At 42.7% G+C, this 17742-nt stretch overlaps 1 protein-coding gene across 5 annotated transcripts in view; it reads left to right on the forward strand.

Annotated features, from left to right (window-relative positions):
* Positions 1–16420, forward strand: part of qkia (QKI, KH domain containing, RNA binding a) — a 68710-nt gene extending 52290 nt beyond the window's left edge. Inside the window, exons 5-8 of one of the 5 annotated variants that reach the window (XM_058616235.1) lie at positions 7486–7573; positions 8892–9332; positions 11235–11309; positions 12565–16420. In XM_058616235.1, coding sequence (XP_058472218.1) covers positions 7486–7573; positions 8892–9332; positions 11235–11309; positions 12565–12581 — 621 coding nt within the window. In that variant the 3' untranslated portion in view covers positions 12582–16420. Of the gene's footprint in view, positions 1–7485; positions 7574–8891; positions 9333–11234; positions 12085–12564 lie in introns of those variants that run through there. The other 4 variants (XM_058616236.1, XM_058616237.1, XM_058616238.1 and 1 more) reach the window with 4 other exon arrangements.
* Positions 16421–17742: the final 1322 nt, after the last annotated feature.

The raw sequence follows: 17742 nt of genomic DNA on the forward strand, positions 1-17742 counted from the left end.
GGGAAGTGGAAAGAGAATGGAATGGTAGTGGATGAAAAAGTTAGAAGACGGAGTGTGTTAATGGAGGATATGGACTGGAATGACGTGTGAAATTGGGGGACTTTTCTTGGCAGGTGATGTAGGAAGAGGAAACAGGCGGCGGTTTGTTGGGCTGTACGTGTGGTTGGGATTTCTGATCCCTCCTACTCGTGGCCTGTAACATGTTTGTGAAAGCTGGTGCAGGCCAACAAGCTTTAACAATGTATCTTAATCATGTTGTTAAATCTGCATATCTGTTTCTAGGTTATTTAAATGAAGTGTAATCCCCCCTTAATGCTGTTATGTTACATGGAATATCAGCCCAGTTTGTGAGGATAAACAAGATCACTCAGAATTTCCGCATGGTTTTCCTCCATGTTACTGGAAATGCTTTTGAAGGGAGAGGAAAAACAGTTTTTTCTTTTCTTCTTGGAGCTCTGGAGAGAGCAGAACTAGCAGGGGGGAAAACATGTCATCCCTCTTTTCCTCTTCCCTTCCTCCTGTCGGTGATACTGAGGCTGTGTATGTTTGTTAGTTGATATTGATGGGACTGGCACAGAGCACCAAGCCTGCCCACTTCACTCCTTTTTAGTACGATAAAGGGCTGTTTAAAAGCCCCATAGATCCAGGAGTCGGTGCCAATGCCAGGGCTCAGACGGAGTCCACCACCCGTACTTGTATTTAACATCATGGGTGATGCTAGAAAAGCTGTAGGAGTAAACCAATCTCTACAAATTCAATTAATACATTTCCGCAACATGCTGTTGCACCTACCAACACTATATCAGACAGAACAGAGGCAGCACTTTTACTCTGAATCATAACAATGTTTATAGGTGCAGAGCCTCAGACAGTGTTGTATTAACTGAAGTGTTGGTTCTTGACTTTGTAGTACGCCACTTCAAACTTTACCTCCGTTAGCCGTGTGATTGACAGTAATGGGGCGGAGCAGCCACGATGTGTTTGTAATAATCTGACTGGAGTCAGGTTCACTTCTATGCTAATGAGCTAGTGTGTTGGTGGGTTAGCATGACTAATGGTGCATGTCGCTAACAGAGCTGTCTGGGAGTGCGGAGGGGAGCAAATGAGTAAAAGGAGAAATAAAGAAGCTTTACATGATTGTTGTGATGGTAGAAAATAGTCAGAGAGGAGAGTTGCAGGAGATTGCATTGTGAGTCTTTTGAGAAAAGGAAAATACAGTTGAGGTCTGATTCCCTTGGCAGATATGTTCACAAAACTGGAAGAGCAAGGCAGAGGAAAGAAAATTGACTTTGACAGTGCAGCGTTGAATTTGAAAAGGGGTGCAACCCTTTATTTAAAGGTGCTTTTCCTGAAAGAGAAAATACTATAGATGTTTTTGTATTGTTCCCCAGTAAGTGTGTTTTTATAGTCTTTGTAGTATTTTATACATTCATAGACAAAGTATAAGTTATATGTGAAGGGTGGGGGAACATGGATGTTTTCTTTGAAGGTTATTTCTTGATTTATGTTCTCCAGGTTCACTACGCTTCTGTTTTCGCTTCTTTCCCCAAGCCAGCTTCCAGGTTTGCTTTAGTTGACTTGTATCGACGAAACTTTCTTGTCAAATATTTATTTGTGACGATGTTTTGAAGCTTTCGCTACAAGTAGTCATTCCTTCTTTTTCGCTAACCCACCGCTTCTGGAGTGTGGAATTGTTGATAAGTCGTCTTGGCAGCATTGCGAGAGTAATCATTCTCCTCCAGATGTTGGAGTTTGGGAAGGAACCAAAAGGGAGTGGAGAGAGGGAGGGGAATGGGAGAAAACACAGATGCCACCACTACCAATCCCACCCCCTCTGTATCAAGTCATCTACTCCTCCTTCCCTGAGGCTCCTAGTACCACATTCTCTACTCCACTGAATTTCCCCCCTCCCCTCTTATTCTCAGTACAACACATATAGCGTCTATCTGTATCCTAGGAGTTAGCCAGGGCAGGCTGTGTTTACTGCTGAGGTAATTGGAGTAGTTTAGTGAGAGCCTTACCCTGGCCCTGCGAAGACCTCAGATATATATATGTGTGTGTGTGTGTGTCTGCACATGCTTGTGCGTTTGTGTTGACTGACAGTGAGGCCAGGGAAGGAAAGCAGGCCTTAGCCAGTGTCAGCCCACTAGGGAACAGACAAATTGGTTTTCACTACGTTGTCTGTCTTTTCTTGTCTTATATTCACCAGCTATCCCTTTCTTCTTCCTGAATATCTCTCCATCTCTCCACCAACTCAATCATTCGCACTTGCTCAGCTGTGCCTTTTCTCTTCCTCTTTTGTTTCACCTCTCTATCATTCTCACCGTTCATTTAATTTCTCTGAACTGAGCTTATCGACATAGACAGTGACTCTTGCCAGATATGAGGGAGAGCCTTAGTTGCAGTTGCAGCCATAAATTCATCGACCTCTTCCAACTGTTCATCTCTTGGTTAGAGGCATAGGAAAATGCCAGGAATTGGGGGATGGTGGTTAGTGCCGTCACTTTTTCCAAAAATCAAGATCGCATGAATTCATAGTGACCCATAATTTGTCCAAATAAATTTGAACATCCAGTTCAGAGAGTATAGGCTTAGGTTATTAGCGGATATTCGGAGCACATCTTGTCTATCCACCAAAGTAGGGGTTGCTATCTGCAGAGAGGAGAGCGAGAGGGGTCCCCCTCATGTACTGTAGGCTTGCATCTCCAAGTTGCTGTCGTAGCTGACACTGTCCTATGATATGGTAAAGAAACCTTTCATGCGCCCTCTGCTGGATTATAAGGGGTACTTCTGAAATAGGCACTTAAGAGATGGCAAATTTGCAATAAAAAATGACAGCCCTAGTGGGGGAGAGTGAGGGTGCAGCTCTGTAAACTCTGAGAGCCACACATCTGTGGCTTGTTGTCATCCACAGGTGCACATACAGTATACATTATGTGCAGGTACATAAGCTTGTCTGTGAGCAACAATGGGCATTCACTACAGTTTGTAGTTCATCAGCTTACTGACACAAACTTAGATCAGGTGAGAGGTCCAAAAAAGTAACACGCGGAAGTGATTTGGCATGTATCTGGTGACCTCATCGCAGGGTTGTCGGGTAGTCAGTGGGACACGGATCACTTACTTTAGCTCATCATACCATCGTCTCCCTTTTCGTTTCCCTTCCTGCCTTTTCTTCCTTCCCTCATCCCTCTCTCTTGCTCCTCCCTGATAGCTTTTACCGCTCCACTGATTTCACAAATAGGCCTCATTGATTGAATCTGATTCTTCTGGATAGAGCAGCTTTATTGAGTAGCTTTTCTCACTGATGGACAGGAATGTGTGGGTGTGTGCGTTTGTTTCGCGCATGCATGCATGTTGCGGATGATAACGAAAAACTTCCTCTCCTCATTCCTCTCCTGCTCTGTAATCCAGCAGCTATTCCTCTTCTGGGAATTCCTGCAGCCAGATCATAACAGACACACACACACACACACACACACACACACACACACACACACACAAGCAGCTTGCTCACACACATGGTGCTGGTAATGCCTGTGTCTGAGAGAATGTTTTATGGAGGGTGGTGCATGCTGACTTAGGAGTCTGTTAACTGTGGCGTCACTTTTAGCAGGGCAACATTCAAGTGTTAACGCCTCTCTGGTGCCGTTTATGAATTGTCATCTAAGATGTTCTGTAATACACTATTTAAAGCAAGCCCATATAGCTTTTGTTGCGCAGCAGCTACAGCAGTCTCTGTTGCCACATGTTGAAATTATAGGATGGTTGTTCATTAAATTTGGTTTGTGCTTTGAATTTGAGCAATTTAAGGGGACTGGCAGCAGTGAACCTCTAAAAACTAAGAGCTCATATACAGAAAACAAAGTCAATCAAATGCTCAGGCAACAATCATCCTCATCTCCTAGCTACAGTAACTAAACATAATTGGTGCAGTGTGATGTAGTGTCATCGTGCCATAAAGCATTCTACACTCCCAGGTGAAACATTACTCCGTTGCAATTGTTGTAAATATCCCATGGAAGTCGAGCAAACACCCACAGTCTATTCTCATACAAAGCTCATACAACATTCGTTGTTCGTTGTTGTTGCACCGGTACAACGTCATGCTGTACCGTGAAGGAAATGCAGCTTTTGTGACTAGGCAACGTTCTTATAATGCAAATACTTTGCAAACATCCACACAGCACTACAGAGAACAGAAACGGGGGGGGGGAAAGGGAAATGTTGCTGCTGGGAATAGAATTTTGATGGCAGGCGATGAGCTTGTTTCAGATGCAAATCAGAAACGATCTGTTGGGGTTTGGGGGCTTTAGCTAACAAACTGTGTTAGCAAGATGATGGAGCTGTATCAGCAACACTTCACTGGGAATACACACTTTTCACACATAACGGCACACACCTCATCATAGCGGCGGCATCTGTGCTCTTCCCCTCTCGATGCCCTCTATTTTGTGTCTTTCTCCTCTCAACAGGCTCTGTGCCACTGATGCAGAGTGGGATGGATGGTGGCACCCTCTTCCCCCGTGTCCATTTAACCCCCCCCCCAACCCTGCCATTCCATCATCACAGAGCACACACAAACACACAGGCAGCTCTAACATTCATCTACCAGCATGTATTTGTCTAAAGCTGCAGTCTGCTGCCAAGTGCCTTGTACTTACCCTCTTACCTAGAGCCTTATTAGAGCCCAGTCCTGCTCTAATGGTTAGTCTTCCTCTTACACATCATTTAAGTGTAGCCACAAAAACACCAAGTACCACTGTGAACATAGCTACTTAGGTAGTTGTGACTGTTTTTCAAGCGTTGGTCACGGATGACAGTTTGTTTTGGGACCTAGTGACTACAGTTGCACTGAATGTCTGAAACGCTTGGCAGGTTCCTTCTGCCTTCTTTTTAGGCTTGGTTGAATAGAATTGTCATAGTATTTCTGCAAGTTCCAGCCAATGTTGACAATGTTAAAAGAAAGTGTGAATTCTCACGGAGTCCTTGGTTGACACTTTCTTTTCATCTGCCTAGCTCATCGTTTATTTGTTTTCCAAATCCAAAATTCATAAACCATGTGATAGAGACACATGATGTTGATCAGGAAATGAGCACAGTCATTTCGTAGGTGATGCTTCTGTTGGTTTGTGAATAGTGTTGATCCATGTTATTAAGTGAGATGGGTGATCTTGAAATCCTCAGACAATGTTACCTCTAGGTGGGAGACTCAAGCCCGTATGTTAGGTTGAATGCTTGTAGCGAGTAAAAAAAAAAGAGAAGAAATCTGCAGGATGGATAGTGTTTTGTCGAGCAAGTCGGCTTGGCCCACCTCCAAAGAACCACTGACACACTTTTTAAACACAAACACAGAGAGAGGGAGAATGAGGAGAAGAAACAGCTGTTTTGATTTGTGTCATTAGTAAAAAAATGTAGCCATTTTCTTTCCTTTTTTTTTTTCTTTTGCCGTTTGTGTTTGTATTTTACTAGGTTGTAGAGAAAACAGTTTTATTTAGTTAATGTTGTAAGTAACTATGGGGGAGTGCAGAGAAGAATGAAGCAAGCCTAACAATGGAAAACATGGATTTAATACTGTTATCAGGCAGCTATTTGAGGGCTTGTTCATTCATGTGTACAAGTGTTTACACAGATGTTGCAGCATCTATGTAGTGATTTCTACTCTTTATCGAGGAGGGTCTACTTGCCCGTGCTTGTCATTGACCTAGGCCGTATTCAATTAGCCTCGTATGGTTAATGTTGTCGACACATCATGTCAAGTGGTTTTCGCCTCAGCCCCAAGGCTTGTGGTGGAGGGTGAAACCTTGGACTGGGAAATTGTTGAAATTATTCAGGAAGCCTTGTGCTCAATAACTAATACTAATGTGTTTAATTAGCTGAGTTGTGTTTTCAGGTTTTAGATTTAGACTCACAGTTGTGCATTATTGCGCAGCTTTGAGCAACAGCAGGAATAATGAATGCATCATTTGCAGTTGTGATGTTAAGAAAAACATTTGTTCAGAATTATAGTTTTGATATTGTGCTGCATGAAAATTCTGTCTTTTTGCAACGTTGTGATTCACAGCGTCAATTTTCATAAGCAAGAGTAGTGAATCATGTATGTTGCATCAGTAGTTTATGTATTTCTAGCCTTTGTTCATGTCTCTGCAGAAGATGAAGTTGCTGTTGTTGTTGGTTTTTTTTTTTTAAGACTTCCCCATAAAAGAAACAGTGACAGCACTGTGGCGATAGTGAAGAAAAGTGAGAATATCCTTGCTTCATTAATTGGCAGCTCTGTGCTGCACTAAACATTGCACACACACACACACACACACAGCTGAATACTGTGACTATTCGGAGGCCACTGCCTTATATTTAGTCAAGGGAGACCAGCCTCTGTCACTTTCTCTTGCTTAACCCAGCGCTTTCTCTTCCTCTTTTAGTGGCTGTGTTGAAGAGGAGTCTCTGGAGAGGGCTTAACTCTGAGCCCTCATTCTTTTCCCCTCTTCTTCTACCTCTCCCCTTCCATGTCTTTCTTTGCTTATCGTCCTCTGAATGGAGCAGCAGACTGTTGCTGAATTAGTCTAGTAGATAGAATGAAGAAACAGAGGAGGTTCAGTGTCTGTCTTCCTGCCCTTTTTGCTGCCACCACGAACAGACTGGTTGGCTCTTCTGTGTGTGCCGGTGATGCGTTTACATGCAGAGCGCATGTGCATAAGCCTTTGTCTTTGTGAGTGGAACTGGCGCGCGAGCATGCGCCCGCACCATTTCAGGAGCAAAAAGCATCAAATCCATTGTTCACTTAGGGTGAATGTGACATTAGCAAAGCTTCACATGCTTTGCACCCTTCCGTTTTGAGTAATTCACACCAGACCCTGCTTAAATTATGATGTACAACCTGGAAAATCACAGGGGCTTTTGTGTTGTCATGGTTATTGAGTGTTCAGTAGCTTCAGGGGAAATTGTGTTAGGGTGGTGGGTGCGAGTGGCAGTCGGGGTACTATCTTAATTGCTTTCTGTGAATAATTTCAGTCCACTAATTTGGCAATAATGACAGTGGCTGCTGCTTTTGTATTTATTTATCCAAACCTTAATTGACAGGACTGACATTAGCCAGGGCGGTTATTGCGCATTTGATTGCACACAAGGGAGCAAAGAAAATTACAGTAATTATAATTGTGATGTGGATTATGAATATGCATTCCCACACTTAATGTCTCTGTCAGCATTTTAGTAACAACAAGGCACTCTGCCATGACAACAGCACTTAAGCTTATCTCCATCTCTGTTTCCTTAATCCCAGTCCAACTGGGGCACGTGGAGGAGGGATGACGCGTTGTGTCCGGGCGATTTAGCTGTAGCTGTATCTATTCAAAAACACGGTCATGTTGTAAGGTGAAATGGTTGTTGTGTGCATTGTTTCAGTTGGCCTGCTAATGAGGCCTGTGTGGAGCCGATATGTGGTGTTTTATTGTTAATAGATACTAACATATTCTGTTTTTACAGGCGGAGGGAGAAGACAATTTGAAGAAGATGCAGCTGATGGAGCTTGCTATTCTCAACGGGACATACAGAGACAACAACATCAAAACACGTAAGAAAGATGCCATGAGCACAGGGAGCCACCCTATTTACTCCATTTTCACCATAAACCACTAATATTTTACTGCATTGATCATATCTAAATTATACGGTATCTGGATATTTAAGTCTGTATTTTTTTTTTAAATGCACTAATATGGTTTAACTTAACTTAATTCATGTGTAGTCACTTATGCTGTGTTTATACATCATAATATCTCCAGACTACTCTGTCTCAAGCTCTCCAAAAGTTCATGTTTACCTACCCGTCCATGAGTTGGACACCTTCCACTCTGTTCTTCTACGTATTTCTCTCCTCTCATCCTCCATCCAACCTTCCCCCTGCAATTTAGATGCAATCACTGTGTTTCACTTGCTCTTGGCGGACTCTAAACCCTCGGCACATTGCTATATTCCACCTGCTCATCTCTGCATGTCGGTTCACACATCCACCATGCTTACTCCTGAATATTGAGTGTCATTTCTAAATGCATAATCCATCTGGTTCAGGGATGAAGTAAAGCACCAGTATTTTAGACCTCGATACAAATGATTCCACATCACTCTGGCATCTTGTTGATGTTGTTAATTAAAAATTCAAAGTGAAACATTATCAGAGACATCTAAGGGATTAACTCCCTGTTAAATGTTCCTTATTTATCATCTGCCTACATCGCAGCTTTGATGTATGATCACATCATCTAACCACATTAACCCCAGTGCTTTAATTAATTGATGTGCATTTGGTGAACCTTGTGGGGCACAGGTCATGGCACGTGCTAATGCGCAACTAAAAAAAAAAAAATGTTTCTGAGTGTTTGTAGATTATCCAATTGAAATTGAAAAAAATGAAATATAACATTTTTTTTTAATAGTTTTGCCTGTCTTTGAAAGCAGATTGTTTGTATCCTCAGTCAACTGTTCCATTTCTGTTGGTGTGTTTACTTCATCTGTTCCATTTCCACTAGATGAATGTGAAGCTGCCATGGTGACTGGTTTGCTTTGAATGCATTGGGATGACAGCAACGTTTTGTGCTTCTTGTGTTTTGGTGTGAGGGGTTATTTTTATTTTGTTTTGCTATGATGATTTTTTTTTCTTTGCAACAGATTGTGGCTTTTGTGGTTCACCACCATGATCATTGCATGGACTAATTTTCCCTTTTGTCCCCCCACCCCTCTCTCCCTGCCACTTCTTGTTTCCCCTTTTTTCCCCTCTTTTGTGTTTTCACCTTTCACTGTTCATCTGTGATTATGATCAACAACACCACACTTTATCTCTTGTTTTCTTTCCTTCTTTCTTTCTTTCTACTCCTGTCTCTTGCTTATGGCAGCCACCTTTGCGTTCTCTCTTGCAGCTGCGGCAGCAGCCGCTCAGGGCCCCCGTCTCATAGCGGCCCCCACAGGTCAGGTGTTGCCTCCCCAGGCACTCCGGCCCCCCACACCAGGTGGGGGCCCCATCATGAACCTCATTCGACCCACTCAGATGGCTGCCATGCTGCCCAATGGCACGCCCACGCTGGTGCCTCCCTCACCGGATGGCGGGCTTATCTACACCACCCCATACGACTACCCTTATGCCCTGGCACCCACCTCCCTGCTGGAGTACCCCATCGAGCACAGTGGGGTTCTAGGTAAGAGAGCCTGGGGAAGCATGGGTGCAGCAGGTACAACGTTCAACTTTAGCCAGCCTGGACACGAGGGCAGCTTGTTTTACCCCGGAGCTGGGGTTCTGGACGCGGCTTCCCTGAGCCAGAGTCAGGACTTTTTGAAAGGTAAATATGTCGTGTCCACCTGAGGATCAAAACAAACAAACTGACAGGGTGGATGTTCTGGTGGAGCTCTGGGTAATGGGATGACCAGCTACAGCATGTGGCTCATATGGACGCTGTGTTCAAACATTAAAAGGGGGGCAGATCTTTACTTGTGAGGGCGGTGGTCTTTGAGGTTTCTCTTTATAATTTAGTCTGAGGTTACTTCACTGTAGTAGTTATGCTCCCGCCAAACAGCTATGCTCTCAGGTTGACATTGCCCCCTTTTCTGCAAGGTATATATAGGAGGCCTTGGCTCACTGTGAAATGAGGCACGCGGACAGAAATGCTCTTACATACACGCAGCCTGCTCTCTAACCCTTTCATGCACTGGCCTGGAGGCATATTCAGTCTGGCGGCAGATCCCCTTGGATTTCTGCAGCTTTTGAAATCATTTCTCTCTGCTGTTCTCTGCAGGCAGGCCTTGATGCCTGTAGATAGTCCCTCTCTCACCCCCACTGGGGATGTTCATTAAATTCCTCCAGTCTTCCCTTTTTTCTTCACCTTCCCCTCTCGCCATTGTCTTAGCTTCACCCCTCTTGAACTTTAGCTCAGTGGTAGCAGAGCCTGACGTCCCTCTTATTTTCTGTCAGGAGTACAGCTCAGTTTTAGGATTGGAATACTCGACTCAAAGGGGCTTTAAGCTCTACACATCTGTGACCAAAGAGACAAGCGATGGTACATCTATGGATATAATAGTCTGACATGAACACCGTATGTTGTACAACAAAGTGGCCTTTATCAGTCACTCTTACATAGTGCTCCCTTAATTTTCCTGCATCTTCTGGCAGCATCAGACACAGGGCTGGATTTAAACCGACCTGTGGATTTTGAGGTGCTTCTGGGAGTCGTGTGTAGAACAGACAGGGGCAGCTGACTGGCTTTTCTCTCTTTAACTTGCAGGGTTACACCAGCTTAGTGCATTTTATTTACTCACACTATCGATTGGTGCCTTCAGCTACACAGAGCCCTGTAGAACACACTCGCTCTCATACTCACACATACTCGCGCGCCTGGCTCGACTGCATGCACTACTGTATACAGCCGTCATTGTGTTTTCTCAGATTATGGTAATATTAGGCCACCCGCTGCCTCAGATTGGTAAAGGTGGCAGCCAAAGCATGCTTTATTTTTAGTTTAGATTTGTATTCATAAATCATGCATGCGTCACATGACACAAGACTTTATAAATATGGTGTGGTGTCATATATGCAAGCTAGTATCAGGCAGTGTAGCGGGTAGAAATCAGTTTTGACAAATAGTCGAGGTAAACGACAGCCGCTGTCGCCAGTGAACAGATTGACCTGGAGAGAGATGGCGAGAGAGGGGAAAGGAAAATGAAAGAGAAGGGGAGAGAGGCAGGTGGTGTCTGGCACTATTCAATTACCATCAGAGCTCTATTGGATTTCCCCACCTTTCAAAATAAAGAGACAAATTTCTCTCAGCCCCTCTCTGGATCCCACAGGAAGAATCACATTATTTTTCCTGGACAGCCCCCAGAGCCTGTACCCTTTAGCTGCCCTCTCTTCAAAGAGACCTCTATATAGTTCGGAGCACTGTGGAATTTTATGACTTAAGTTATGCATTTTTAAATACCAAGAGAAACTCCCAAAAAAGATGTATTAATTTTTTCTACTGCATTTTTCTACAAGAAAGATCCTTGTGGTGTGTGTGTGTGTGTGTGTGTGTGTATATGTACTATAATCTGTATTATGTTGCTATTCTGTGTATTATTGTATTATCTAAACATTATAATGATAATTGCTAAAAAAGAATGTGAATGTTATTACTGTAAAAGATGACTGTTTTTTTCCCCCCTTCCTCAAAGTGAATGGTTTCTAACCTTGTGGACCTGTTACAATCTAGGTGCAATGGCTACTAAAGTGAGACGGCATGACACGCGGGTCCATCCTTACCAAAGGATTGTGACCGCTGACAGAGGTCAGTTTAGTCTATTAGCTACACTCTATTGACTGATGCATTTCAATGATTATTATTATTATTATTATTATGCCTATTTTTTTTGCCTCAATGCCTTAGTTGGGAATTTGTATATTGTCTATATGGTGTTTTTTCTCGTTTGCTTCCCCCACAACCACCACCACCTTTTTCTACCCCATCCATCCACACACCAGCTAAATGGTTGCTTGTGGTATGCACATTTTTGTTTACATTTAGTACTTTTGACATATAAAAACACATGTTGAGCTCAGGCAAAAGTGACGTTAACGGCTTTTGCAGCTGTGAAGTCGGCACAGGTCGTAGTTTGCAGGCAGTGTTGAAGGTGTTTAATGACATTCCTCTGATGTGAAATTAGAGCCAAAATGGGGGCAGGCTTGTTATAGCATACATGGTTTTACTCTTTTGTTCATAAGACGCAAAGAAAACAAGGGAAAGCATTTCCACACGCGTAGCCATGCTGCTACCAGGCACCATTTCACTTTGAAATTTAAATTTATTTTGGATTTTATTTTTCTATGGAAGACAAAAAAAAGACGCACAGATATAAGCTGAGGTAGCCTGCGTTCTCTCCAGTGTTTTTTGCAAATATATTGAATAAAGCTAAAAAAAAAAATACATTTTTAATATTTCAGTTGTACATGAGGTACTGTCATTTTATATATTTGAGCATTTTATATCAAATGTATTTATGGTTCTTGTGTATATTTATATTATAGAAAAATATACTGCTAAATAAAGAGAAAGAATCGGAAAACAGCGATTCATCTATTCATTGCACATGTAACACTAGTCACTCAGTTTCCCTCGCATAATATCAGTTAATGTAAGTTTCCTTAACACTAATCACACTGTTTGTAACTTGCACTCCAATCTGAAAGACACTAAAACACTAGATTCTTGTTTTTTTTTTTGTTGTTAGCTTGTCTGTCTGTTCGGCCGCTCCTTGCTTCTGTTTTTGGTTATGGGGACATTTTGCGCTTAAATTAAACCGCCATGCAACATGATTCAGGGTGGGGGCTTAGAGGTGACGATCATCAGAGATGATGATGATGATAAGAGTAGCTGGGTTCATCTCATTTGGGCAGGGGTGTTAGGAGCAGGGGGGGGGGGGCAACATTAGAGATTGCATTCATTTTATTGTTAAAATGATGTCATTCCAGTCTCTTCTTGCTGACACTAATATCCTTTCTATCTTTTTTTTCTGTTTGTTTTGTTTTTGTTTCTAACCACCTAGCCGCCACCGGCAACTAACACATGACCTTCTGACCTCTGAACTCTTCACCCAATGACGAGCCGCCCCAAGCCTGCCTGCTGATCAGTTAACTGGTAATTGCCTTTTGCTAGCCTCTCGGACGCAAGTGACAGAGAGAGAGAGAGAGAGAGAGAGAGAGAGAGAGAGGCGCCTGCCCGTACAGTTACCCTAACACGTTCTGACAAAAAAATAGAAAACAACGCAGAATCTTCACTGAAACACAACAAAACCCAACAACGTTGTGTAATATTCATTTTTTTTTTCACTCTGTTTATTGAGTTCAATTCCCATTCTTTCTCTTTCTTTTTCTTCATGAATCATATATTGGGTGGATGCGCTTGTGGTATTACTCACGAATCTGCACTGAATTATATAGCAATAAAGACCCCGCCCACCCCGCCCGGCACACCCACTCTCCTTTAAGTGCTCTGATTTGAATGACCTCACTTGTATGAATCAAACTGCAACATCTATTTGACGCAAACCCTTCAGTTTGAGAGAAATGGCATTATCCCCCTCAGATGTGCTCCGGCCCTTTCTTTAAAAGAAAAAGCAAAAAAAATAAAATAAAAAAATGAGCCCCTACCTGCTCCCACCCTGTTACACCACCCATCTGCTGGGAGAGAAAAAGAAACAGAAGGAAAGAGAACACACACTCACATTAACTTGTTTAATTTCTGTCATTTTTTTACATGTAGTGCAGTTGTTGAGCTCTAAGATGTAATTATGAGCTGACACATTCTGGGTGTGCACCTCCAAACAGCTTTCTGTCTGTTCAAGAAAAAGGACAAAAAAAAAAGCATGGCTAAAATGATGGCAAAAGGAGCTTTTTATGATTTGTGTGTTGTTGTGTTTTTTTTCCCCCTCTGTCTTTTTGTTCATTTTGCTTTAACTTTTTGAGTCATTTCCTCCACCTGATTTTTTTTTTGTTGGTTTGTTCTCTGTTCATATTTTTTGACTAATTAGCTTTGCTTGCATTGACGAGCCCGTGCAAGGCAGGCGGTTCACGTTTGGGAAAGGAAAATGCAATCTGATGTGTGACGCAGGCTGAGAAACACAGACGTGACGAAGGGCAAAATGGGAAGGTCAAAATTGGGCTGATGGGTTTGTGTGCGTGTGTGTCTGTGTGCGCGCGTGTGTGTGTGTGTGTGTGTGTTCTTTTTTTTTATTTTTAAATACTACAATGAAAGTAGAGTGTGTCGAGGCTTTGGGGGTGATTGGATCAGTGCTCGTTAGCCACTGTCCACGGCTACACCCCCATCCACACTACATTCATTTTACAGTGCCTGATGTATTTAGAAAATATCTCGATGAGTTAGCTGAGCTGTGATCAAAAAAAAGACAAAAAACAAAAACAAACAAACAAAAAGTATTAAGTGTGCATATTTAGCCAAAGGTTTTTTCCAATGAATTATATATCTGCAATTATGCATTTAGTCCAACCAGGACTCTCTCTGTGATTTTAGAGTCAAGGGTGTGAATTTGTGGTGCCTGCCTTCAGCTGGAACAGACAGCCCCGGTCATTAAGATGATTTTTGACCCATTTATGCTCCACATTTTTCTGAGTAGGTGAACACAATTGCGGCAAGTAACACTAAATCGACAGGCTAGTCAATGACAGGACAATGCTTCGAGGGAAGGGCACTTAGAGTTTGCCACACGGAAGCTTTTGTAGGTGTATCCACGTGGAGTCGTTCCATCGGGCGCGCCGCCAAATGGGGTGATGAGTTGTTTTATTTTTGTTGTGGTTCATTTGATTTTTTTTTTTTTTTTTTAACACCACTTAAACATTTTCTAGTAGGTGGCCATAATCTGAGCCCTCCTGCAACTAATCCATTCATTCTGTTTTTAGTGATGAAACATTTGTTTTCACCACATTTGCCAAACCATCCAAGAGCGCATCCACAATGTGTCACACCTCCCCGTGATCGTCGTCTACAAACCTGTGCCCGACTATTTTTCTTTTTTTGTTCAACTCTCTCAAGAAAAAAAAAAAAAAAAATAGGATGTGAAAGCCATGCCTGCCTGTTCAAATTGCTTTATACATACGTCTTATATATATATATACATATATATGTATATGTATATATATAAATACATATAAATATATAAAAATGTAGATATCTGTCGATGCTTATACGAATACAGACGAGAACAAAAAATAGATCATTTTACAGGGTGCTGGAGTAGAGAAAAAAATAATGAGAAATCTATTTTTGGCAATTTTAGCTTTTGATACTTGCATTTACAAAATCAGAAGAATAAAAAAAAGAAAAAAAAAAGGTTTAAAACAGTATATGGAGTGGGGGGGGGAAAGGTGAGTGGGCGAGGGGGCAAAGTGCTGTGTTACCTTGGATATGATCGCAAAGGAAGACGCAGACCAAAACAGTCGTCAACCCTGGGAAAGTTAGCGAGGATCGAAGTGCGAGACGAAACGCCCCGCCCACCTCCCCCCGCCCAATCCCCCGAGAGTTTTCAAAGGATCAAATCAAAGTGCCTTATCAACAGTGGTTTCTGTTTCTCCGAGTGTTCCTGTTGTGTTCAATAATATCCAGCACCCACCGCGTCGGCGCAGAGAGGAATGGCTAGTGTTACTTGCTCCGGATAGTTGGAGCAGGGTAGCTCTCACCATACTGTGGCGCTACCCACGTTATTCTATGCAAAAAAGAATAGCAGTCGTTTAGACCAGCTAAAATATGTGCCATGGTTTTGTCTTCCTGAATATTTCTTTTCTTTTAGTTCTTTACCTAACGGCCCTTTACTCTGCTGTATGAGCAGACTCTTGATTTAAAATGACCATTATGAAATATTGTATTGATTTTCGTTCTTTCCTCCCCCCCCCCAAGACTGTGACTACTTTCCTCGCACGAAACAGAACTGCCAATAGCGACGCGGTAGTCCGCCATGTTTCGATCATGAGCTGAGAAAAGAAAAAGACAACGCCGTACGAGTGGTGATTGTAGCTAAAGATGACGTTTGTTTCAACAGCTGCAAACGGACAAAAGTCTGATGTCGGTTTTAACCACAAAGCGATGAAATTCTCTTTCCAGTTCTTGAAACAAACCGACCGGTTATCACTGGAAGGTAAACGAAAACTCGCCGACGTCTTGAGTGGAAGAATTCGATCTTAATCTTCGCCTCGGCAGTTTGTTTTTCTATTCATGGCTCTTTCATCATGCTGTTACACCGAAAGGTCAATGGTTCTTGATTTTTTTTTTTTTCCTCTCTTTCTCCTTTTTTCAGTGTTATTTTATCAAATTGAAATGCAATATTAAAGTGGAGCAAGAGATGGCTATTCAGCATTTGACAGTATTAAGAAAATCTCCCTCTGCAATGTTACAACTTGCTGTGTCATTGTGAAAGGCTGGATAAGTCCATCAGGTGAAAGGTTAACTCTATACCTACCGTATTCTCTCTGGCCTGCCTACTACATGTATGATAATGTAATTAACAGCCATTGTTACAGGTTTATAATGTATTTTTCTAATCTCATTTTATATGTATATTAATCATGTTTCCGAGTGCTTTTTTTAATGAAACCCACTGCTACTGCCCCCCCTCCTCCCCCCCAAACAGCCCTCTCTTCCCCCCCCTCCCCCCCTTCTCTTTTAGATCTTGAAAACTGTCTCTTGTGGGGAGTGTTGCCTTTTTTTCCTGTTATATTTTGTTTTGTTTTTCTTGCCAATTCCCAGCTTGTTTAACTCATTAGCTACTTTATTAGTTTCCTTGTCATAAGTATTTTTACATGCTTGCGTTTAGTTTTCATGGTGTATGCTGTTATTTTTCTTATTAACCTCTTGGCATTTATTTTAATAAAACATTCTTAGTAAGAATTTTACTAACTTGCTGATATTTTGTCTTGTTTTTAACCAGTTTCATGAATGTATTACCTTGGTCTGGTTCACGGACTAACACGATTAAAAACTGGTGTCTGGCCACCGCTCACACTTACTGATCACACGCACACACAACACCAGTCACCTGTGCACATGACTCCACGCACACACACACACCTCTAACTGGAAAGTGCACGAGTTGATAAGCGTCCCTCACCCTCCCGCTCACGCGCTCTCACCTCTGTGCTGGAGAATTCTGCTGACACCCTTCATACTTGCCCCTCCCCCCCTCCCGCTCCGTTTCCAACACTGCTGCTGTGTCTCGCCGACGACTCTCTTGTCCGTTGTCCTGTCCCCTCTCTGTGTCACTGACCTCGCGAGACGGCGGGAAGCGTAGCACTACTACATTCTTCTTCTTCTTCCGATTAAAGAGGTTTTCCGTCTGTACGCAAAGGTTACTCCCACCGAGGCGTCAAAAACCCCCATAATCCCCCCGCCCCCTTGGAAATAAGAGTCCTTTTTTTTTTCACAGACGTCCTCTTTTCTCTAAGCGTCACTTAGCACGGTGCTAGTTTTAATCTGTATGCATGAATCATCTCAAAAGGATTAATTTGACTGTGAATACTGAAGAACATCTCGTCACCTCACCGCGTCGCGGGTTATTTACAACAGATACGTGTGAGATCGTCTAAAACTGTCTCTCTCTCTCTCTCGTTGTTATGTCAGTCTGTTCGGCGAACACTTTCTGCCCATTCAGCTTATTGATAGAACCGCTAATACTGGCAGCATCCCATAATGCCCAGACACACACCAGCACCGCCGTGCCAATACGAAGTACTTTGGGATCAAAACAAGCGTACAATTCCTTCCAGTGTCAAACGCTGATACGGCGTTCAGTTCAGTTTAGTATTTATTATTGTTTGTTTTTGTTGTTTTTTTTTTTTTGGAGGATTTTTTAAAAAATTTTTTTCAGTTTTTTGGAAACGCTGCCAGTGACTCTGTCAGTGACTTCATTCAGCTGCTCCTCTCCTCTGCCTCCTTTCTCCTCACACTCATTCAAGGTATCGACACTGACGCGCACACAAAAGTTCGACCCAACTGCCTCCAGATTTCAGACCCCTCCCCCTCCCACTCCCCCCTCCCCCCACAGCGTGACCTCAGGTGATGACGATTGTCTCCATGTCTCAGTAGAGAATAAGGATTTAAAAAGTGTCTGGAAAAGCTTCTCACTCACCAGCACACAGAGGCCGAGTGCGAGTCACTGGTAACGATGTCAGTGTATGAATGCAGAATTAAACTTGGAGCTAAACATCCGTCCATTAGC

The sequence above is a fragment of the Solea solea genome, chromosome 18, assembly GCF_958295425.1.
Source record: "Solea solea chromosome 18, fSolSol10.1, whole genome shotgun sequence".
In the NCBI taxonomy this organism is placed as follows: Eukaryota; Metazoa; Chordata; class Actinopteri; order Pleuronectiformes; family Soleidae; genus Solea; species Solea solea.